At 43.4% G+C, this 24,886-nt stretch overlaps 1 protein-coding gene across 1 annotated transcript in view; it reads right to left on the bottom strand.

Annotated features, from left to right (window-relative positions):
• METAP1 (methionyl aminopeptidase 1) overlaps positions 1 to 16,898 on the bottom strand; it is a 25,005-nt gene extending 8,107 nt beyond the window's left edge. The window contains exons 1-6 of the mRNA XM_015415981.1: positions 16,711 to 16,898; positions 8,431 to 8,482; positions 5,186 to 5,298; positions 3,452 to 3,512; positions 2,728 to 2,819; positions 1,154 to 1,237 (exon numbers count right to left, since the gene is read on the bottom strand). Coding sequence (XP_015271467.1) covers positions 1,154 to 1,237; positions 2,728 to 2,819; positions 3,452 to 3,512; positions 5,186 to 5,298; positions 8,431 to 8,482; positions 16,711 to 16,824 — 516 coding nt within the window. The 5' untranslated portion in view covers positions 16,825 to 16,898. The remainder of the gene's footprint in view (positions 1 to 1,153; positions 1,238 to 2,727; positions 2,820 to 3,451; positions 3,513 to 5,185; positions 5,299 to 8,430; positions 8,483 to 16,710) is intronic.
• Positions 16,899 to 24,886: the final 7,988 nt, after the last annotated feature.

Consider the following 24,886-nt stretch of genomic DNA (forward strand, 5'->3'; position numbering starts at 1 on the left):
GGAATGCCTCCACTAAGTTCAGTGGAATTGTCTACCAATGACTGTAAAGAGCCAGTGTAGTTAAGTTGCTGAGAAGCTAAGCTTTGCACCAAGGAGTCTTTGGGTTACATCTCACTACCGCCAAGCATATATAGGCAGTATCAGGCAAGCTAAACAACAGCTTTCAGTGCCCATCTGTTATATGAAGATAATACCAATTCATTTTAAAAAGAGAGGGACCACGGCTCAGTGGCAGAGCATCTGCTTTGCATGCAGAAGTTCCCAGGTTTAACCCTTGGCGTCTCCAGTTAAAGGGATCAAGTAGGAGGTAATGTGAAAGACCCCTGCCTGAGACCCTGGAGAGCTGCTGCCAGACTAGGTAGTCAATACTGACCCAGATAGACTGATGACAGTATAGGGCAGCTTCATGTGTGTTCATGTATGTGGCTACTACAAAAATTACCAATTTAATGTATGGGAAACGCTTTTAACACTTTAAAAATACAATACAAATGCTAAGCATGAATGCCCCCAGGTAAGCAAGTATTTGCTTTGCATTTGTTAATGTGTTCTCAGGTTTCTAAGGCCCCCAAATGTGTAACATAAAATATCACACACAGCTATTTTTCACTTGAAGGAAAACATCAGAGTGTTTACAGCTTCCTTAAAAATGTGTTAACATATGTACATATGTGTGTAAGCGGATGTATGTTATGTAGTATGCTTGTTTGTTGGTGTATAATATGAAAAATAATAAAAGTGTACCTTATGGGCACTTTAAAAACAAAACAAAACATATGTACCGGAATGATAGATGGCCACGGAATATGGCTGCGCACAGGAACACCATATCCTAAAAGTGCTGTTTGTGCAATATACTCTGTGGAGAAGGTCAGCAAAGAAGGAAACTTCTCATTACCAGTTAAAACTGGATACCTCAAAAGAGAGTAAGGACTGGACACAGAGGAGCAGACATCTCTGGAGAAGATCAACAAATCTTTGGCAGTCTCATGTCTGGACTGTTCTAAGAAATGCATTTCTGAACTGCTAATGTGATACATAAACATAATTGGGCAGGGAAGTCAAATAAGACGTGCAATATCAAATACAATGGCTTAGACAGCATTCATGATAAAACAACAAAAATCCTGATACCACAGTGAAGAATCCTTACTAGATGTACTGCATGGTCTATTTCTTCAGTAGTCACACCTGGCTTTACCATCATGGCTGCAACATCTAATACTTCTCTAGCAAGCTGCAAAACAGAAGGAACAAAATTGAGAAGGTACTCATTGAGAGTAATATCCTGCCAAACCAGCCGAAATTTGGCTAACAGGAGGAGTTTTAACTATTTTGTGATAGAACTTCTTGTTCTAACCATGTGTCGCAAGCAGCGTTCCCTCTAAGCTGAGTTAGTGTGAGCTAGCTCACAGTTTTTTAGCCTCTGGCTCACACATTTTTGTCTTAGCTCAGGAAGGAGGGCTCCAGAGCAAACTAATTTATGGAGTAGCCAAATTGCTCGCTCACAACTTTAATGCTAGTAGCTCACAAAGTACAATTTTTGCTCACCAGACTCCACAGCTTAGAGGGAGCATTGGTTGCAAGTAAGAAAAGTCAAGCTGTTTACAGAACTAAATTCCACCATTAAACCTATCACAAGCAACTTTATCTAAAATCAACAAGTGATGCTTCTGAAATCATAACCCTAGAAATCAGCAGAGGAAGGTGTGACAGACAGAAGGTTGTCCTGCCCTTAAATGGGAAAACAGCCACTCCCTTGAGCCTATGGGAGTGCTACCCCAGCATCCAATCACCTTTGAGAAGGGAGGTTGAATGTAGGAGAAACACAGTAGGAATTCAGTTCAGTTCTGCCTCAGGGAGAGAGCAGGGACGGCTCAGGTCTGGCTCAGGAAAAGAGCAGGCAGAGTGAAGGGTGGCTCTGCTTGGTAGTGGGGCAGAGTGGTTTGGCTTTACCTCTGGCAGAGAACAGAGTACCCAGTTGTCAGGCCTGCCTCTGGCAATGGGCAGCCCTTGTACCTTTTAGTCTGACTCCTGGGAGAGGGCAGGCTGGTGTGAGTAGAATCCTGTGTGTTTGAGTCTTAGTCAGTCAAAGCCTGTTTATGCTTGAATGTATTAAAGAAAATGGAAACTACTCTCCAAATTAATGTGCCTCAGCCAGGTTTCTCTTTTGTCTACCTGGAGTCCTGTGCTGCTATTTTCATGGAAACCAATCTGTAAAAAAATAAGTCTTCTTTGTGGTTAATATATGGTTCCTACCACAGGGACCTCCATATTCTACAACAAGTCACATTTATGGTGACCATAAGGAAGCAGGTCAACAGAGAGATGCCTGATAAACACAGATCTTAGGATTCTTGGATATTTGGAGGGTTAACAAGTGCCCCTCACTGATGCTAAAACACACATTCCCCTCGTTTTTTTAAAAGCCAAACGGTATAACTATCCTCATCCAGCAAGAGTACCTTTATAGCAATTACACATGAACTGAAACACTGCACTACTGTCTTTCAATCAGGACTTGAAAGGGCACTCCTGGAAAAAAACAAAATGCAGTTGGGGACATATGAGCCTTGTCACTGGGGAATCAAAACCTATGTTAAAGTCATGTTATTTCTCCGTAACTATTTTCTACAGTACAGCTGTCTTTGCTTTCAGTGTGAATCACTGTGCAAGCACCCAAGCCATGATCTCTATATGAGCTTAGAGAATGCAACGTGAACTTACCCTACACACTACTCGCATCCCTTCTATATCTTCTGATGAGAGAATCTTTATTTGTGAAGTTCCTTTAAGGGCCTGTTCTGATTCAGACATACCTAAAAGGAAATATTTGTAATAATGATGAATTTAAAACATGCTGTATTTTTTAAAAACCCACACATATACACTCATTTCTAGAACTTCTGCTAAGGCAGCGGGTGCTGCTGAGGCAGCACTTTTTAACACAAGAACTGTAGAAGTTTTACAATGATAAAGGAGACTGAAAAGAGAAATTATCCTCTTTCAATTTTTGTATTCCCAGTGTCAAAATAAGGGCCAACCCAAGTGACCCTTTTATGAACCTTAACCATTCAATTGCTAGAAATTTTTTGAATTCTCCTAATCATGATAATACAGGAGCAAGACTTTTGAAAGATGGCTCTAGCGAGAAGACAGAGGCTGAAACCATGTGGTGGATCACCAGCTTGAACTTGATTAGCGAACACAGGCATAGAGCCAATGCTAGACTGAGATTTCAAAAAAAAGCACCTCTGTTTGAAAGCCTCATTAGAGACTGTTTTTGTTGCTTTGTGCAGCCTTATTTTCAAAAGTCACTAAAAAGCTGGTTAACATACCAACAATTCGATCTGCCCGCCCAGAACAAATCTATTATGAAACAAAAGAAACTTAGCATTGCCTAATGCAACATAAGCTTAAAAACTGAACACTGAACTATGTTTGCCGTTACCTAAGGGGTGATCAGCATAATCCGGCCTTTGAATATAACTCGGCACAGGCCTTGTTGGCATCTAAAGAAAATACAAATAAAGTAGGGTTTATTTACTTCAGCGTATGGGTAAGAACAATTTAAAAAACAAAATAAATGTTTGCACATTCAAATCAAGTATACACATTAAGTACAAAGCCCCTCAGCTCTAACTATTGAAGACTATTGAAGACTAACTACTGAAGACAGGCCATTATCAAGAGATCTTAGGACACTTCAAATTGAGGTCCAAAGCAGTCAAGTTTTCATTGGAACAGAGCTTGTTGTGAGGCTGCTCCAAAGGGGGGGAAAGACCCCTACTCTTTAAGCACCTTGAAATAGGAATTCACCACTCTTAGATGTTACAGCCAAAAAGATGTTCTTGGATGATGATGGAGACTATACTAAGACTAGTACAGATCAATTCCGACTATAAAAGGCTTTATGGGTCGAACCAGCAAGCTGAATGGTATCCTAAATATTGAACAGATATTACACGAAGAACAGAGAAGTGGTTTTATAATGATGCTTCCAGTAACTTATCCAGTGAGAGTACACTGCATTATTCAGCACAAGCTGAGGCTGTGTGGAACACTTCAAGGAGAAAGCCCTATTGCAGAAACATGAATTATAGTGGCCAAGTCTGCATCTTAGGAGAGGCTGCAAACTCCACACATGATGGAGGCAGGGAAATGTCCTCCTGGCTGTTGGTGTACCCCAAAATTCTGGGGGTCCACAAAGGTTGGGGCTGGAAGCATCCAGAGATTGCCAGCCCAAATGAGGATACTGAACCACTTCAGCTTTCTTTTCTTTACATTATTTACAGCCTGCCTCTTTTGCGGAGACTCAAGGCATATTACACTGTGTGCCATTTTTCCTCTGCTGACCATCATTATCACTTTCTTGTTTACATTCATGCACCATGATTAGACGCTGAGCAATTCTTTCCCCATCTATGTTAAATCAAAAAGACAAAACACAGGGTGACACTTATGGAAAATCCAACAGCAATGCTTTGCTGCTTTCATCTGTTATGAAGCAACAGAAACTGCAGCTCTGTTCAGCCAAACAAAAAGGCACTGCTATAGCAGATTATCCGCCAGACGAGAATATCTGCCTGTTATCACTGTTATTTGATTTCATATCAGAGGTATCAGTCAGCTTTCTTATTCCGTAGTAAGGCCAACAGTTGCTGTTGCCCCAGCTTTTCACTTCATTCTCTTAACATAGAGCCCAATTGTATAGATCAAACACTTTGAGGTTCCCCATACTAAAGATCCAATAGGTGTTGCAGTATCTGGCTGAACAAATCAAATTGCCAGCTTCATTAGTGGCATATGCTCACCATTTTTCCAGATCAAAAAAACAGTATGAGCTAAGGAGCACTACAGGTAAAATTATTAAGTTACTGAACATTCAGCAAAGGATCCCATCTTCTCACATACTTCCTTTTGCTTTTTCTCTTTCAGCACGGTTAATTTGCAATCTTTTGAAATGCTTTTGATCTTGTAATTATGGGCCTCTATTTAAACTTTCTGCTATACCAGAAGCCATGACAAGCATAAACTGTGTAGGAGGTGTGCTACTGTGCAGGTGGTTATGTAAATATATTTTGCAACTAGGAGGTAGAATGGCACAATCACTAAGGAATTTCCTTGCTGTGGTCTTTGACTGCTGGAGGGATTTAAAAGTTCAGACATCATTTCAGTTATTTACCAGTGGGTAATGTGGCCTGAGTTTACCAGTATATCGATAGCCAGACCAAGGATCTGTGTTAATATCACCATCCACGGTCCAGGCAGAAACTTCCCGCTTTGCTTTTTCATCTTCTGCAAAACAAGTTACAAAACAGCAGTTATGGGACAACCTGCCACCCACATCAAAAAGCATAACATTCTCTGTTAGAAAGGAATCTGGAAAGTAATAAAAAAAGAACTATAAATCTAATTCTCTCTGTCTTCTTAAGACGTAAAACATGCTCTAATATATTTCTAGTATTGCTTGTTCCTTACACTGCAGGCACAATCCCATCTACACAGCATTTCCTAAACGGCTCTTACTGAAATTGAATTGTGATATATAGGTGATATAAACAATGCAATAGGAACTGTAAAAAGAGTAATAAACTTATGCCACACCTGAATAGAACTCAGGACAAAATCTCTCTGCTCCTACCCACCTTATACCTGCAGTAGAACAGAACCTGAATCAAGGCAAGTTTTGATTCCAGTAGCCGTTTAAAGACCAAAAAAACCCCTTTCCGTGGTATAAGCTTTTGAAGGTCGATGCTCTTTATCATTATCTTTGTTGCACCGAATTTGTACCAAACTGGCCTGTGTACCTGCCCAGCCTCCTTTTAAACCCACTCTCTGCCATGGAAACTCACTGAGTGACCTTGGGCCAGTCACACACTCTCAGCCTAACCTACCTCACAAGGCTGTTGTGGGGTAAAATGGAAGAGAGGTAAATGATGTAAGTTACTTTGGGTCCTCATTAGGGAGAAGGGTGGGGTACATAAAATAAACACACAGGGTTCTGATCCTGGTGCCAACCCAGTTATTGAGATGCAGCTTCTTATGCAGAGAAGGCCAAGGGTTAGCTCAAGAAACAAAAACATTCTGCACATGCATCTCTAGTACAGAGACGGTACGGAACAAAACATCAGATCACAGTCAATATATATGAGAAGCTTGGAAACCAGATCAACCCTTAATAAAGATGGGACTGAGGTCTCCTCACAAAGATGGACTTGCAGGTAGAATGCTGTTTCGGGTCTTATTTTTAAAAAATGGTTCACTTGTTGCCTCAAGCTTTATTTGTACAGGGAATCAGTTTTTTAAAAGGAGGAACATTCAGGCATGCCCCCATCAGTATTCTGAAGCAGTATAGCATGGTATCACCGTAGGGATCACTAGTCCAAAACTATTATAAATTCCAATAGCCTTTTAAATTCAATTAACAGTGGCTTGAAGATACCAGTAAAGGTGTAAAGGGCAGGGGGATATCAGCGGACCTGTAAAAGGTCCCACAGGGCCCTGATTTCCTCTGGGAGCTCATTCCACCAGAGTGGAGCCGCCACCAAAAAGGCCCTGGCCCTAGTTGTCACCAGTATGGCCTCCTTAATACGCGGGAGTGCCAGCCGATTCTGGGGAGTGCCAGCCGATTCTGGGTCCCCGATCGCAGCACTCTCTGGGGTACATATGGGGAAAGACAGTCCCTCAGGTATGTAGGTCACTGGCCATAAAGGGCTTTAAAGGTAAGAACCACCACCTTGAAGCGGATCTGGTATGCTATAGGCAGCCTTTAGCACAGGTTGGATGTGCTCCTGAGTAGGGAGTCCCACCAACATTCTGCACCAGCTGCAGTTTCTGGATTTGTGACAAGGGCAGCCCCATGTAGAGGGTGTTACAGTAATCCAGTCTCGAGATGACCATCGCATGGATCACTGTTGCCAAGTCACTGTGTTCGAGAAAGGGAACCAACTGCCTAATTAGCCGAAGGTGGTAAAAGGCAGCAGTGGCCGCTACCTGGGCCTCCATCGTTAAGGAGGCATCCAGAAGCACTCCCAGACTCCTAACCTCCGGCGCTGGGACCAATGGCACCCCATCAAAGGTCGGAAGCGGGATCCCTACCCTCGGGTTGCTGTGGCTCAGGCATAGGACCTCCGTCTTCGTCAGATTCAATTTCAGCTGGCTTAGCCTAAGCCAACCAGCCACGGTTTGTAACACCCAGTCTAGATCTTCCGGTTTGGAGTCAGACTGGCCATCCAACAACAGATAGAGCTGGGTGTCATCTGCATGCTGGTGACAACCCAGTCCGTGCCTCCGGGCAAGAGGTTCCATATAGATGATAAAAAGCATCAGGGACAGCACCACCCCTTCAGGCACTCCACATTCCAACGGATGCCTTCGGGAGAGCTGATCCCCCAGTGCCACTCTTTGTCCCTGATCTTGGAGAAAGGAAGCAAGCCACTGCAAGGCTAGTCCCTGAATTCCAATGTCGGCGAGGCGGTGGATCAGTAACTGACGGTGTTGGAGAACACCTGGAAAAAACCATCCAATGCAATATTTTTCTTCTTTTGGAATAAGTAAAAATGTTTAAAGACACTAAAAATGCATGAAAAGTTTTACATAAGACAACCGAAAGCATTATATAATGGTAATTCCTATGCATACCGAAGCCATATGCAACATATTTTCAAGGATATGTTTACAGTTTAAATGTGAATAATTCTGGCAACAATTAATATACTACCATATGTTTGATGATATTAAAGAGATCAGTGTTCTTAATATTATAAAATTAATCTGACATCCAAATATGCTGGCAGTACAGAGGTGTCCAACAAACAGACAGCCCATCCAGGGCTTTTATCTGGCCCGTGAGCAACTGGAGTGAGGGAGGGAAAGCAGGAGGCTGCTGTGGGATGGGTGGGGGGAGCAGGCAAGCAGGCACACAGGGTGAGGTGTGTATGGTCAAAGCTGTCAAGAAACAGTAAGGAAATTGCTAGGGGGAAGGATTATGAGGCTGAGGTAAAATAGTGGTGGTGGGGGAACGGCAGCGAAGGTGGAGAAAGAGGAGACATGGTGGGTTTTTCCCTTCCGCCTTTTCTAATTTCAATTTTTACTTTTTCCGATCTCTCAAATGGCAAAAACAACCATTTGAAGCACTTTTAAATTCCAGAAATAAGCCAATTAGTACAATTTTATGTGCTACCTAAGTTATAAATTGTCCATTTTATGTTAATAAAGCAGCAAAGTAAATTTAGATTTTATAGGGAAAGTATTATATTTATTTCCATCCCCCCCTCCAAGTTTCAGCTTCTTCTTTCTTCAGTTTATTCTTCCCCCTCAAGGCTCCAAATTTTCTGGAAAGTTTACATGTCTAGTTACCAGCAGTAAAATGTAAATGTTAAGACAGCCCACGAAACAGAATGAAGGCAAGAGGAAGTTTTTGCTTACTTGCTTTCTTGTGCAGTAACTTGTGAGTAGCCCAGCTTCCCTTAAAACATTCCTAGAAAAAAATAAAATGGTATAAATTTAATAATGCCTTGGAATGTGTTCTCTCCATGAGGATAAATTAGCCTTGTAGGCTAAGCAATATACCCTGTAAAACAAAAGACAGGAGGGTAGGTTTTTCAACGTACTACAACCAACTTCGATTGGCAATACTATCTATGTCTCGAACAAAAAAAAGGGGGGGAAGGGGGGGGGAGAAAGAAAACTCAACCCAAAAAGCTGCTATGAATCCACAAGGGTTAAGCTGACACTAAATATTATAAACATACAAAATTTATTCAGGTGTACACATTTTTAAAAAACTTAGACTCATTAAAAATATTCACATTCAGACATGAAAAAATTTTCAACATACATACATAGATGGGTTAGTGCTGTGCAACTGAACCAAATGTGTTTCGGCCCCAAAGGGCCAGAATTTGCACAGGATGGAGTGACATACATTCAACTCACGCAAATCTATGCTACCAGAAGTATTGGTGGACTTTAATTGGCTATACCTGAGGCCTATCATATACAACAATAATATACATATAAATATATAAGGATACAACATCTGGCCTTATATTGCATATGTACGTAACATCTGATGTTAAAAAAACTTTTTTTGAATGTTATGTCAAGTTTGTATTTTGGATTGTGACCACTGAGGAAGGCCCTTTGGGGCCGAAACGCGTTTGGTTCAGTTGGTTCAGTTGCATAGCACTAACCCATCTATGTATGTATGTTGAAAAATTTTTCATGTCTGAATGTGAATATGAATCTGAATGTGAGTCTAAGTTTTTAAAAAATGTGTACACCTGAATAAATTTTGTATGTTTATAATATTTAGTGTCAGCTTAACCCTTGTGGATTCATAATACTATCTATGTGCCAATTGCATTTGCTGTGGGAATCATCACTGTAGGAGATGAAGTGCAGATATGTTCCGAGTGAAGACCCATCTTTAATAGTATTTACCTCACCTACTTCTGGTATGGTGATACATGAAATGTGGTAAATACACTGCACTACCAGTGATGCATTTACTCAACACCCAAGATTTCACAACAGCTTTTCTATTATAATTGCTTCTACCAATACCATATCTCTTGTTTCTAGTGCCCGCATTGCTACTGACATTCACACCTGCTTCCAAGGTCAAACCTAGCACCTACCTGGTGATCCAATTGTACACATTTATAATCCCACACCTAATTTTCTCCATTCCTGAATACGGCTTCACAAGTAACCATTTACAAGACTGTACTACATACAAACACATACCCTGAGAAAACTACTATGATCATCTTATGGTGAAATTCCATATCTGATCACATGATGTCTGATATCACACTGATATCACACTGGGGCTCTGCCATTTTCTTCTAATATTTTCCGCCTCCAGAAATAATTTCCATAGCTAAAGGACATTAGCTTTGCCACTAATACAAACAGGAGATTACTTCTTGTTGCTTATTTTGTGCAGCTCTTCCATCTTCTTGCATTGGTTTCTTAGAACACGCACAAGATCTTTTGAAATCTAAACATGTGCTCCTCAATACATTTAGTTAGGAATGAACTCAGCTGAAGACCACAGAACTTACTTCCAAGTGACAACACTTGCAATTAGGGTGCAAGATAGCCAACGGCTTTTCTACTACAATCACTCTCCAAACACAGCATGCATGTTTTTGCCTGAGAAATACTACAGCTGCCTTTGCATAAAACTTTAAAAACAGTAATTTGCTCCAGAGCCAACCACAGTTTTTTTTAAAGTTTTCTTTACTTCACTGACATCTCCAAACCTTCCCAATTTTAGTCTTACCCATGCCTTCCCAACCATACAAAAATATGGCTTATGTCCCACCTGCACTATAAACAATTGCATTCCAAACTGGATCTAAAGACCCAAATTAACAGGCACGGTTTGTTACTGGTAATGACAGAATCAACAAGTTAGGGATGATAGAATGATAGAATTAACAAGTCTATCTTGTCAGGGATGCTCTAGGCTGATCCTGTATTGAGCAGGGGGTTGGACTAGATGGCCTGTATGGCCCCTTCCAACTCTGTGATTCTATGATTCTAAGGGAGGGAATGAGATGCTTGGTGCTACTTATTGCTCCTTTTACTCCATAGATGCTGCGCCATCGGGACTACAGAGGAGAGAGAGATTCCAAGGATTCCCCTGTGAGAGTTAGGGACACCAATTCAGGGGACCTGTCACTTACAGAAGCCTTCCTCTAGAAGTATCATTTACAAAAACAAAAAAACCCTCAGTATTTACCTGGAGGACCTACTACCCTTCCACTGAAGGGCTATATGTTTCCATTTATGAAGAATACGTGAAACAACAATGCCTGGTTTTAAGAGGTATTTCACATGTAAGCCTAGATTCCTAAATAGAGCATTAGAGATAATTGTTTCCCAGCATCTTATTGGGAGATATTAGACTTCTTGGGGTTGTAATCAGGGACACCAGTCAAGCCATGGTCACCTGTTCCCCAACATTCAAAAGCTTGAAAATTCTCTTTTGTCAGCAGAAGCTAACAAAACATCACTATATATCTTTGTATTGTTTTGTTTTTATGCAAACCAAGGATACTGTACTTTTTGATAATCCCATGGTCAGATTTAAGATCAATTAATGCTGAGCTTTGTCTTTCACCATTCTGTTTTGGGTCCAAATATAATTTTCAAACTAGTAAGTAATTTCACTTTTAAATATTCTTGTTATCTGCAAAAAAATCTTGGTTCAATGAGGTAACAATTTTGAGGCATTTCCAAGCCAACAGGCATGTTAAACCCCACTGCAAAGGTCTGAAAAAGGAATATACACAGTTTTGGAACCATCTGAGCACTTTATACAGTCTGTTTAATTAGAAGCTGGGAGTCAATGTAGGCAAATAGGTGGAGCATTTGACCTGGCTCCACCTCAAGTCATGGAGTTGCCAAAGAAACACTGACCAAACCCTCTATATGTAAGCAACACTAACTAAATCCTTTATATACCCACTTCAGAGGACCATTTAGTCAACTAGATAAACCCTGGTCCCGGTCACACGGGCAGGAAACTGCGGGGGGGAAGTGTGGCAGTTTGCCCCGGGGCAAACTAAGGCGCGGTTACCTGATCAGACCTCCCGTGGAGGTACTGTGGAGGTTCCGTGGGAAAGGAGAGGTGCCGATCGCAGAACAATCCCGCGCGCAAAAACGAAGTGCGCGGTGCGGCAAACAGGAAGGTTTCTGTTTTGTTTACACCATGACTGCGCATGCTCCGTTGTGTGCTTTTGCGCATCCACAAAGACTAGAAGAAAAAAAAAACTTTTTCACCAGGGAACATGGGCGGGCGCCGGATGCCACCGGAAACGCGATCAGACGCCCGCCCTTGCCCCGCGGTTTCCGGAAACTAGTACCTCGGAGGTACTAGTTTTTTGCCGCGTGGTTTCGGCAGGAAGCCTCGTTTGAGCCACGGGAGTGCTACACTTCCCAGATGTGCCGGTGAGATCGCGCCTGGAAAACCCGCATGTCTTCCGTCTGACTCGCATGGCTAATGTTCCGTGTGACCGCAGCCCCTGTAAACCACTATGATAATTAACAGTGCTAAAAAAATAATAATTTTACAAAGGGTTGGGGGGGGCATGTATTATGGATTTTCAGTATTTGGGGTTTTTTGGTACTATGAAGGTAATATTTTACACATCACTACTGGTTGACAGTCTGACTGAAAACTCCTTGAGGCAGGGTCCTGGTTTGTATGTTTTGTTCCATACAACCAAAAAACACTATATATAAATAAAATATAAATGGTCAAATCGGAGAACCAGCACGGTGTAGTAGTTACCGTTGTCAGATCAGGATCTAGGAGAATCCCCACTCTACTATGGAGGTTTGGCTGGTTTAGGCACATGTACTCAAGACAGGCACAGGTACTCAGTGTTGTTACAAGGATAAAATGAAGCAGGTGAAATGTTGTAAGCCATTTTGGATCCCCATTGGGATTCCCATCCAAATGCAAAATGCTAGCATTTTCAGCTATAAGAAGTTTCCATGTGTTATTTTATCTGGATTGCCCTGCTGTTCTACTGTACATCTTCTGGAATGGCAAAAAGATCATTGCCAGTCTCAGATAATGGTCTTTGGGGTTACACAGTGCTATCATGGTAGCTCTCTCTTGTCAGTGCTTGAATGGGAGACCTAAGTTACCCACACCGAACTTCCCCAAAAGGAAGAAAAGATGGGTTATACGTGTAATAAATTAAATTAGTATGAGCTGTTAAGGATGCACGCTTGTTTCTCAGTCCCATTCCAATGATGATTTCATACCATCCAAGTACACTGATTTCAAAATATGTCTTGTTTATTTTTCTACTACAGTATTCAAGGCAATTAATAAAGACCTGTAAAACCCACCCTCATTAAAAAAAACAGCTGCAAATACACCAGAAGCCTATCCATTAAGGAATTGGGGTGCTGAACTCTGGAGAACAGTATTGTCCAAACAAATACAGAAGGTGGCCATCCTTGCTCTCAAGTCCATCGCAAGATTGGACAAAACAACTCCTCTGTGTGATCTGTCTTACAAAGTTTAATACTCTTCCTATCTTGTCAAGGAATACAGATTATTGAAAAATACAGGACAATATTCTACCACTCTGTGTGCAGAACGTGGTGTTTTCTCACATTCCTCTCTGTTCCAGCAGTCCGTTCTGACTCCTGGAAAGACCATTCCCAAGGCCACGGGTCCTGCGTAGAACAGCAGCCCAGCTGTACAAGAAGGGGGCAGGGTTAGAGTGAGGAAGAGCAAGGAGGTGAAATCACACCTCCCACTTCCGCAAGGGGTCAGTTTTATCCTCTTGTCTCTCCTAACTGAAGTTCACCAGCCTGCACAGCTATAACTCTGCATGGATCCATCCTGTGCTGCCTGAAATTATTTCTCCAGGAATGCACGTGCATGGATAGCAGCATAGTGCCCACTACTCTTTAAATCTGCACACTCTAATGTTTGAGCTTTGGGTTTTTTAATTAATAAAACTTATCTTATCAATATTTATGATGGGTTCCTACCAAATGTGTGTTGTACCATGAGTCACCATATGCTTTGTTGATCACTCAAAACATGTGGCAGCCTGAGAAAATAAAAACTGCAATACCTGGTCAAAGCAGTTGCCTTTTAACAACTCTCTTGATCACAGGATCGTATATTAGAAAACATGGGAGTTCAGAGATATAGGATAACAAATCTGATTCATTTTTAACCCAAGAAACACAAGTTTATAACATGGTTCTGAGAGATGTGCATCACAGTGCTGCAGGTACATATATGTACTTTATAAATATGGTAGTAGAAAATGCTGTCAAGCCACAGCCGACTTATGGCGTTCCCATAGGGTTTTCAAGGCAAGAGACATTCAGAGGTGGTTTCCCATTGCCTGCCTCTGCATCATGACCCTGGTATCCCTTGGAGGACTCCAATCCAAATGGTAGCCAGGGCAGACCCTGCTTAAACTTTGGAGATCTGATGAGATCGGGGCAATTTATAAATATATATAGTGTAATTTTCTAAATTTTGTCATGAAATTTCATGATCATTTAACATGGAGCCTTTTGCTTTATCAGTGGAATGTTGCACCTTTGGGACAAGAATGTTTTAATAGATTGATTTCAATGAGTTCTACATTTCTTTAAGAAATAAACCATTGAAACTGCTGAAGTACACACATAATTAAGTATAGTCTACAAACATCTGACTACCCAAGATTATTAGCTGGTTCACTGACATTATTTTCCCAAGGCATCTTGCTTCAAGGAACTAAAATGTGTAGCCATGGGTAATCAGTATACAAAGAGCATTTAAGGTTCCCTTGCTCGAAAGCCAGTCAAATCCGACTGTAGGGTTGCGGTGCTCATCTCCGTTTCAAAGCCGAAGAGCCAGCGCTGTCTGAAGACGTTTCCGTGGTCATGTGGCCGGCATGACTAAACACCAAGGTGCACAGAACGCTGTTACCTTCCCACCGAAGTGGTACCTATTTATCTACTTGCAATTTCTTGCTTTCGAACTGCTAGGTTGGCAGGAGCTGGAACTAGAGATGGGAGCTCACTCCATCATGCGGCACCCAGGTCTCAAACTGCTGAACTACTGACCTTCCACAGCCTGCAGTTCAGCGTCTTAACCACTTGAGCCACCGCAGCCACCTACATATACATACATACCTACAAAACCGCCACTCCACTGTGTATACTACACATAACTAATTCTATGAAGCCATAGTTTTAAATACACATGAGTAGTAAAACATATATTGTGAGATGGCTCCTGCACCAATTTATGTTTTAATATTCTTGAATATGCTTTTAATTGTGCTTTTCATTTGTGAGAACTGATCTGAGCATTTTGAAAAAACAGGGTGAAATATTTTAAGTAATCGTGAAACATTTAAACTAACTACCAGACTTAACTTTTGAAATCTGCTGGCAAATTTTATAGGAAAGGCAATCCTAAATAAAAATATAATATCCTGTGAAGCAGATACACTAAACAGAGGAGAGAAAGAGAACCAACCACGCAGTCCTAAACAGAATTACATCCTTCTAAGCCCATTGGCTTCAATGGACGTAACTCTGCCAAAGACAGAGAACTTCTGCTTGCACTTTCTTGCTGTTTAGGAATCAATCAGTCTCTGACCATGGGCTTTGAGGAACACAAGCCATAATTTTCTGCCCAGCAGTTTTGTTCCCTAAATCCAGATTTACAGCAGGAAACCTATAGCTACCCAGTGATGAAGGCAACATATTCTACAAATGCTAGGCTGTTCTACTTAAGCATGTACACATGTTCAAGAACTAGTTTTTGTTGTTGTTGTTGTTCAGTCGCACCGTCGAGTCCGACTCTTTGCGACCCCATGGACCAGATCACGCCAGGCCTTCCTGTCTTCCGCCATCCTCTGAAGTTGGCTCAATTTCATGTTCGTTGCGTCTATGACACTGTCTAACCATCTCATCCTTTGCTGTCCCCGTCTTCTTTGACCTTCAATCTTTCCCAGCATCAGGGTCTTCTCCAGTGAGTGCTCCCTTCTCATTTGGTGGCCGAAGTATTTGAGCTTCAGTTTCATTATCTGGCCTTCCAGGGAACAGTCAGGGTTGATTACTTTTAGGATTGACAGAACTAGTTACAGTACTGAAAAACTGAGAGGTTCCAGGACTGACTCCCTGGATTAGATTAAAACCCCAAGCAAAAACCTGTTATATTAACACAAACAATTCAGTATCAGTTCAGTTCAGTATCTCCAAAACAGAATTCAACAGTCTGGTTTTTGTGGTTTTTTAAAGATACTACAAATGGAACCATCCACTCCACAATCAACTAAAATGTCTGGGATATACAAAAAACGATTACTTGTAGGGAGACTGGAAATACAGCTATGCCCATCCCTTCTCTCCCTGCAAATCTTGATGACAGAGCTAAAACAAATACATAGATTTTTTTAAAAAAACAGCTGTCACACATGGAAAGGCAGAGTGGGAGACACAAAAGGAAAACTGCTTCAGCAATTCGGTGGCCTGCTTGTAGCAATAGCAACAAATCTCCCCCTGTAGGTTCAGATTTTCCACTCTTATGCAAGCCCAAAAAAACACTCCATTTCCCACCTCACGTTTTTGTCCTCTTAAAACCAAGAACAGGGTCGCTGGCTACCTGAAACTAGGAAAACAACAACAACAATATCCTCCTCTCACCCCCATTGACATAATTGCCCTACAGCAAGAAAGGAGACATACTTGGAGGGAGGCCCCGCGACTATCCCCCTCCTCCTCTCCCCCATTGACATAGTGACCCAACAGCAAGAAAGGAGGCAAACTTGGGAGGGAGGCCCCGCCGCGACTATCCCCCCCCGTGATAAACTTACTCGGGAGTAAATCCCGCTGAATTCAGGGGGGCTTACTTCCGAGTCAAGCACGCACGGGCTGGGCTACGAGAGGCCTGGCCCGCCGGCCTCCTCCTCCTCACACGCCCGGAGCCCCCACCACACCTGCCTAGGAGCCACTCGCCGCCAGGCTACCGAGGGAAGGGGCCACTGCCGTTCAGCCCCCCCAGACCAGCCTGAGGAGGAGCCGAGCTGAAACACAAACGGCCAGAGGAGCAGCAGCCGTGTGCGCAGCGTGGCCAGAGGCGTGCAAGCGAGGAGCCTCCTCCACCGCCCCGCCGCCCTGCCCGCGGGCCAAGGGCGGCCGGCGAGAGAGCCGTACCTGCGAGCAGAAGTAGGAGCCGTGGATGCCCAGCTTGATGCAGGTGGGGCACTGCAGCTTGGCCTCGCTGCTGCAGCCCGCCGTCTCGCACACTCTGGCCTCCACGGCCGCCATGCTGATTGCTGCCGCCGCCGCCGCCGCCAGAGCGACCCAAGTGAGCGGCAGCAGTCGCGGAAGGCGGAACTCGAAGCCGGGAGGTCCCCCAGACTGGAACGGGGAGGAGCTCCCGGCCTGGCTCTCCTCCCAGCCCGGCCTCTTCCGCCGTCTTCAAGCGAGGACGCCGAGGCAGGGCGGTTCATTCAGCGGCGGCGGCGGCGTGTGAACCGGGGCCGGGCTGAGCCCTGCGACCTTTCCCTCCCTCTGTTCTCAATGCCGAAGCTCAGCCCAGGCCCTGGGAAAGATGAGGTAATCGGTGAAGAAAGGGGTGGCCCTGCCTCCGGGCCATGTGCGAAGTGCCGTTCCCTCGCCGCGGTCAACTCTGAGGTTTAGGAGTGGCGCAGAACACGGCGGGAGGCATCCTAGCGGGTTTGCGCTCCGGTTTGGGAACTGAACCAGTGCAGATATGGGCAGGACCCCAGCATTAAATGGGAGGGGGGGGTGGTGATGGACTGGGGCTCCAGCAAGCACCTGTGTACAGCATTGCACAAAATAAAATGGATTGTTGTTTCTTCCGTGACTCCTGATAGCGGTTACATCGAGATGGGTAGCCCTGATAGTCTGTAGCAGTAGAAAAGAGCAAGAGTCCAGTAGCATCTTAAAGACTAACAAAGTTTATGGCAGGGCACGTGGTTTCCTGAGTCACTGCTCACTTCAGGTATCTGAAGAAGTGAACAGTGACTCATGAAAATGCATAAAGGTAAAGGTTTCCCTTGCTCGAAAGCTAGTCGAATCCGACTCTAGGAGGCAGTGCTCACCTCCATTTCCAAGCCGAAGAGCCAGCGCTTTCCAAAGAGGTTTCCATGGTCATGTGGCCAGCATGACTAAATGCCAAGATGTACAGAATGCTATTACCTTCCCACTGAAGTGGTACTTGTTTATCTACTTGCAATTTCTTGCTTTCGAACTGCTAGGTTGGCAGGAGATGGCCAGAGATGGGAGCTCACTCCGTCACACGGCACTCGGGTCTCCAACTACTGACCTTCCAGTCTGCAGCTCAGCATCTTAACCTCTGAACCACCACATACCCTGCCACAAATGTTGTTAATATTACTGGAGACTTGCTCTTTTCTTTGTAAGGGGTGTTTGTATTTTATGATATTTGCGTTATACTTTGTCACTGCTGTGAAACTGCACCACAGTGGTGTACAGCAGTGTTTTCCAACCTGTATGTCAGGATCCAAAAGTGGGTCACAAAACCTCTGGAAGTGGGTTGCAGGCCAGCCCTCCCTTGCCCTTTCCATTGCTCTCTTTTGTATCTTGGAAACCAAGATCTGATCCTGGAAACAGTACCTTCTGTGTCAGAGGTGTTGAACTCATTTGTTACGAGGGCCGGATCTGACATAAATGTCACTTTGCCAGGCCAGGCCAAGGCCATGTGTGCCATAAAACATAATGCTAGGTACTGGAGATATAACTACATAAAGGACAGCAGCTGGCAAGCTCCGAGTTGGTGTATCCTCACTGCAAGGCCCAATAGTCTGGGGGGCGGATGGATGCAAAGCAAAACCCACATGGGCGGACTGGAGATCCAGCAGTGCAGCACTAGGCAGATGTTCCCATGCTGCTTGACTGCTACAGATGAGGCTGTTCTGCCATGCTGAAGCCACAATTGGAGTGGCTCTGTCCACTCCCCCATGAACCATCTCCTGTTCCCTCCCTCACACTAGTTGCTCGCGGTCTGCCGTGTTTGACACCCCTGTTCTATGTAATACATTAGTTGGTATTTTTAGTTTGACTGCATATACATGTTGATCAGTAAAATGTGTCCTGATGTTTACTAGAGTGAGTTTCTTAGAGTGGGGGGGGGGGGGGGACTTAAAACCATCTGGCCACTGTAGAAACTGGAATGCTGAACTAGATTGTTTCCGTGGTCATAGTTTGTCTAGTTCACAAAAACACTGGGTCAGCTTGGCTGGGTCACAATGCCAAGTAAATTTGGACTTGTGGGTCACCATACTCAAAAGGTTGGGAACTATTGGTGTAGAGTCTTACAGTGTCAGACCACAATCGGGAAGGTTAAGGGCAGGGCGATCCTATGCGCAGTTAGCAGTTTAAACTGGAGTAGCTCATCCTATCTCGCAGGGTTCTTATGAGGTTAAAATGGGGGAGCTCCCCTGAACACTATGTACCACCTCAAGCTCCTTGGAGGGATGGCGTGATAAAAATAAAAGAAACTTAAATATTTCTAGGTATTTTGTATACTTGTAGGCATTCATATTACAGATTTTGTGAGGTGCAGAGAAGTTGTGCTTGGTTTCTGGAAATGGGATATGTTTGAGAGATAAGCATCCAACGTCTTCTAACTTGGGAAGTGGCTAATGTGACAAACTGAATGCAATGCTCCCTCTAAGCTGTGGAGTCTTGTGAGCAAAAATTCTACTTTGTGAGCTACTGGCATTAAAGTTGTGAGCAAGCTATTTGGCTGCTGCAATAAATTAGTTTGCCCTGGAGCCATCCTTCCTGAGCGAAAACAAAAATGTGTGAGCCGGAGGCTAAAAAACTGGGCTGGCTCGCACTAACTCAGCTTAGAGGGAATGCTGACTGAATGTTGAGTCTGTGTTGATGATTAGATGACTGTTTTGTATCTCTCTGGTTGTTCTGCTCTAGATTCTCTGAAAATGGTGGGGCAGAAGGGGGAATGGGAGATATTGGCAGAAGGGGCCACAAAGAAAGGAAACCCACATAAACCAATGTGCTGCTGCAGGAAGGAGAAATGCAGTTAGCCATTGATGAAGAAGAAAATACCATGATGACTACAGATTCAAAGATCCCCATAAACTATAATTCACAGTTGTCAAAACAAAGGAAACTATTTGGAGATTAGTGGTGCTTAAACATTCCAAAATTCAAAGCTGATTGTGTCACACTTTTAAGCACCCATGGTATAAAATGTTCTAAAGCGAGGGCTTCTTCAGATGGCTAGTTAGGATTCCAGTCACTTCACATTATCACCCAGTAGCACATCTGTCTTTGTGAGCTCAGTACTCTACTTTGAAGAATGATTCTTTTGGGACTGCTTTATATGCATCGCATTAACAAAATTGCCTCTCTTGCTGATTGACACACGCGCTGTGATCCAACAAGGAACATCAGGGCCCTTAGCATTAGTAGCTTTTATCTATACTTAGATTGGATGTGGACACAAATGCATATCTTGCGCATACATGCATTTTCATGGGTATACTGATCAACTGTGAATACCTTTTGCAGTTCCCCCAGCTTTGTGTGGGTGGGCATGTAACTACAATTCATTCTCTGAGACGTAGCCTCTGTTTTACATTTTCTGTCTGAGACTCTGTTGACTCCCCGGCCCTTCCTCCATAACTCATGCTCGGCTGCTAACGCCCCTTCCCTTCTGGAGCACATTTAGGCTGCAGTCCTAAGAACCCTTTCATGGGAGTAAGCCCTGTTAAATGACATTATTGCTAATGTGGGGGTTCGAGGGGATGGCCTTGAAATGGCTTGTCTCATTTCTCCAATGTCAGGGACAGAGAGTGGCACTAGGAGAGTGGATGTCATTACATTACCCCTTGGTGTGTGGTGTTCCCCAAGGGGCAATCCTCTCTCCAGTGTTATTCACCATCTATATGTGCCCCCCCTTGCTCAACTGGTGCTGAGTTTCAGGCTGGGTTGCTTACTATCAGTATGCAGATGACTCCCAGCTGTATCTGTTGATGGATGGGCAGCCGGATGCCACCCCCAGATGTTCTGACTGAGTGTTTTGAGGCTGTGGTTGGATGGCTGAAGCAGAGCCGGCTGAAATGATATCCATCTGAGATGGAGGGTCTGTGGCTGGGCTTGGGGGGATTCGGGGCTGGGGTGCCAGCTTCCTGCTCTTGACAATGTGCCTTTGACACCAGTCAAACATAGTGCCTTTAACACCCTTAAAACCTTTAACAAGAGTCTAGGTGTGATTCTGGATGCTTCCCTTTTGATGGAGGCCCAGATCACAAATGTGGCCAGACTGGCGTTTTTCCACCTGTTCCAGGTTAGGCCGTTGGTCCCCTTTCTTTCTTGCCTTGATTTAGCCACAGTGATCTATTCAACGGTCACCTCCAGATTAGATTACTGTAACTCGCTCTACGCAGGGCTACCCTTGAGGCTGACCCAGAAATTCCAACTGGTCCTGAATGCAGAGGCACGTGTTCTTACAGGAAGTCCGGTTAGAGCCCATATCCAACCGGTGCTCTGCCAGCTGCACTGGCTCCAGGTTGAATACCAGTTCAGGTTTTGGTATTAACTTTTAAAGCCCTAAATGGTCTGGGACTAGCATATCTGCAGGACAGCCTCTCCTGGGATACCCCCCCCCCCCCCGAAGAGCATTACGCTCAGTGGATAACAACTTACTGGTGAACCGTGGCCTGAAGAGGATTCAGCTGTCCTCAACCGGAGCCTGGGCATTCTCGGCCCTGGCCTGGTGGAACTCTCTGTTGAGGGAGACTTGGGCCTTGTGAGATTTGATACAGTTTTTAGGGCCTGTTAAGATGGATATGTACCCCCAGGCCTATGGTTGAGGACAACGATAGGTTCTTTCTGGGCCGACTTCCTCCCTCACTTTCTCCCGTTTCCCATTTTGTTTCTCCTTTCCCCCAGTTGTTATCCTTCATTCACCTAACTATATGATATCTGTTATCCTAGAGAAGGGGCACTATGTTGTGTAAGAGTTGTTTTAATTGATGAAGACTGTTGCTACCCACTCTGAGCCTTGTTGTACAGAGAAGGGAGGGCTATAAATCTAGTATATAAATAAATAAAATGGTGCTTACTTCTGAATAGACCTGCTTTGGATTGCTCCCTTAGTCCTCAGGTTATTTGGGGGGTTCCCACCCTCCTTTTTGAGACCCTTACCTTGTTTGAGTGGACCAGTTTTGAGGCTTTCGTTGTCATAATGGCCTGGGTGGGCACTTTTCTATTAGATTTACTGACAGATTAGGCTGAGACTCATGAGGCATCATAGGGTTGGGGGTAGGGGAAACAGTGTAAAAATGTCATTCTACCCAACAAGATCTCATACTCCAGTATTCTCTACACACTGTAGGGGGCTTGATTAATTCCCCCTCCCCTTCTTTTCCCTGAACACTTATCCTTTCTGGTCCTTAGTCTTTATGAGGCCTTATTAAAGTGCCCCCCCCTCCTTTTGGTTAATGTACAAAGACACATTGTTATGCATGATACTTGGGGAGTTCCTCAAGTATGTAGAAATCTTTTATCTATGGACTGTCCAGTTATCTGATTTTGTTATCCACATGGGCCAGCCTATTTACTGTTAGATAGAATCATAGAGTTGGAAGGGGCCATACAGACCATCTAGTCCAACCCCCTGCCCAATGCAGGACCAGCCTAAAGCATCTCTGACAAATATTCATCCAGCCTCTTCTTGAAAGCTGCCAGTGAAGGGGAGCTAACCACCTCCCTAGGCAGCTGATTCCACCTTTGAACCACTCTGACCGTGAAAAGGTTTTTCCTAATATCCAGCTGATACCTTTCTGCATGTAACTTAAACCCGTTGCTTCGGATCCTATCCTCTGCTGCCAACTGGAATGGCTCCCTCTAAATGACAGCCTTTCAAATATAGGTATTGCACTCAATGGATATATAGATATAGTTATGATCTTATAGTTATGATCTTACTGAGATATAGTTATGATCTTAGTAAGGTATGTATCCCTTTCAGACTCATGTGCTCTGGTGTAATTGTGTGGTTTCTGTGTCAGCCGCCCCCCCCCCCGAAATGTTAACTTCTTAAGTGTAACCTTTCCTATTGACTGTAATCTACATAAGGAATTGCTTCAGAGACCCTCATTAACTGAAGTCAGAATTATTTCTGCTAGAAGCAGAGCCTTCTTTATGGAACACCCTCTCGAGCTCTTCTTTAAACTGTCTCACTTAACGCTGTCTGGAGAAATTGTAAAATCTCTTATTCTGCTGGGTTTGGGGTGGGGACTATTAGATATTAGCCAAGAAGTAGTGTCTCTGTGTAACTAATTAGAATTATATCGTGCCTTGTTTAGGCTACAGCTTCTATGTTTGGTTTGCTTTATGGTGTTTTTAAGGTTTTTCGATTGATAAATATTGTATAAGTGATATACTTGTAAGTCACCTGGAGGGCTGTTTTGAGACAGACTGGTGGGGTATAAATAAGTAACTTTTTAAACACAATTTTCGGTTCACAACAGAAAGCGCTGAGAGGAAAGACTCAGCTGCATGCTTATGATAAGTTGTGACATGTGAACTATTGCTTTGTGCCTGTGTAACTTGAAATTATTGATGAAAGATAAAATAGAAAGTGCCAAAGCAGGATTGCAGCTGAACATCAAGAAAACAAAAGTATTGACTGCTGGGGAATTACACGACTTTAAGAAATTGAAATTGTTAAAGAGTTTTCTATTACTTGGCTCCATCATCAACCAAGACATCAGAAGAAGACGGAGACTGGGAAGGGCAGCCTTGAAGGAGCTAGAAAAGATTCTTAAGGGTAAGGAGGTGTCACTGGTGACCAGGATCAAGATGATTCATACTATAGTATTTCCCATTATTATGTACAAGTGTGAAAGTTGGATGATGAAGAAAGCTGACATGAAGAATATTGATTCATTTGAAATGTAGTGCTGGAGTTTTTCAGATACTGTGGATCATCAAAAAGACAAATAAATGGGTTCTAGATCATGATCAGATCATGAGCTACTCATTGCAAAATTCAGGAACTTTCCATTGAAGCTAAAATGACTAAACTGAGGCTATTGTTAGGGTCATATTATGAGAATACAAGTCACTGGAAAAGGCTATAATGCTAGGAAAAGTTGATGGCAGCAGGAAAAGAGGACGACCCAACATGAGATTGATCAATTCAATAAAGGAAGCCATGGCCCTTAGTTTGCAAGATTTTAGTAAGGCTGTTAACAATAGGAGATTTTGGAGGGAGTAAGGCTGTTAACAGTAGGAGATTTTGAAGGTCATTAATTCATAAGGTTATCATAAGCCAGAAGCAACGACAGCACTTTAGACATGCACACGCCTCCCCCTTCTCACTGGTACATGGCCACAGACTACAGCAGGGTTTCAATAGCTGTTCATCGCCCTGCTGACCCTTCCAGAATGATGACAGAGTTGTAAAAGATTTCAAAACATAGTTTTTCGGTGCTGTATATTATCATGGCTCAAAACCCAGAGAAATAAAATCTGTCTGGTTTTGGGTACAGAGTAAACATACATTCCTTTGTACTGGTTTCACACTAAAAGCAAAGTGGCACAGATGCAGCAAAAGTTAGTGATGACTAAAACTGCAATCAATGCACGTCTATATGGGAGTAAGCCATTTTGTGGAGAGGCTGTGGCTCAGTGGTAGAGCATCCGCTTGGCATGCAGAAGGTCCCAGGTTCAATCCTTAGCATATCCAGTTTAAACAAAAAAGGATCAGGTTATGTGAAAGACCCTAGATAGGCGCTGTCAGTTTGAATAGACAATAGTGACCCTGATGGACCAAAGGTCTGATTTACTATGAGCTTCTAGTGCCCCACTGAACCATGTAGTGTTTACATCTGAAGATCAGGCAGAAAGTCATGTTGAAACAATCCTGGGCTGCATCTCCACATTGTTGACTATGTTCCAGTGTAGATAACTCAGTCTAGTTGTGAATGATTGCTATAGGACAAGCATAGCACAATATTCAACCAGGTTTGGATATAGCTCTATTATGTTGTCAGATTTGTATGATCATCGTTTTCATGTAGACAGCTTAAATTAGTTGACTATAAACCTAAGCGGGTCTACTCAGAAGTAAGTCACAGTTTATTGCATGGGCTTACTCCCAGGAAAATGTTTTTAGGATTGCAGCCAAAGTCTCAGCATGATAATTATGTGCCCTACCAAGAGTAATACATATTCTTCCTGCCCATATCTGGGGAATAATGCATATGCAAATAGACTTTGTAATTCTTTGTGGTTCAGTCTGACCTTGTCAACAGCATCTGCTCACCTAAAAACATTTATTGTGATGCATAAACTGCTTGTTCCCTTT

Source organism: Gekko japonicus, unplaced genomic scaffold (assembly GCF_001447785.1).
Source record: "Gekko japonicus isolate JY-2015 unplaced genomic scaffold, Gekko_japonicus_V1.1 scaffold68, whole genome shotgun sequence".
Classification (NCBI taxonomy): domain Eukaryota; kingdom Metazoa; phylum Chordata; class Lepidosauria; order Squamata; family Gekkonidae; genus Gekko; species Gekko japonicus.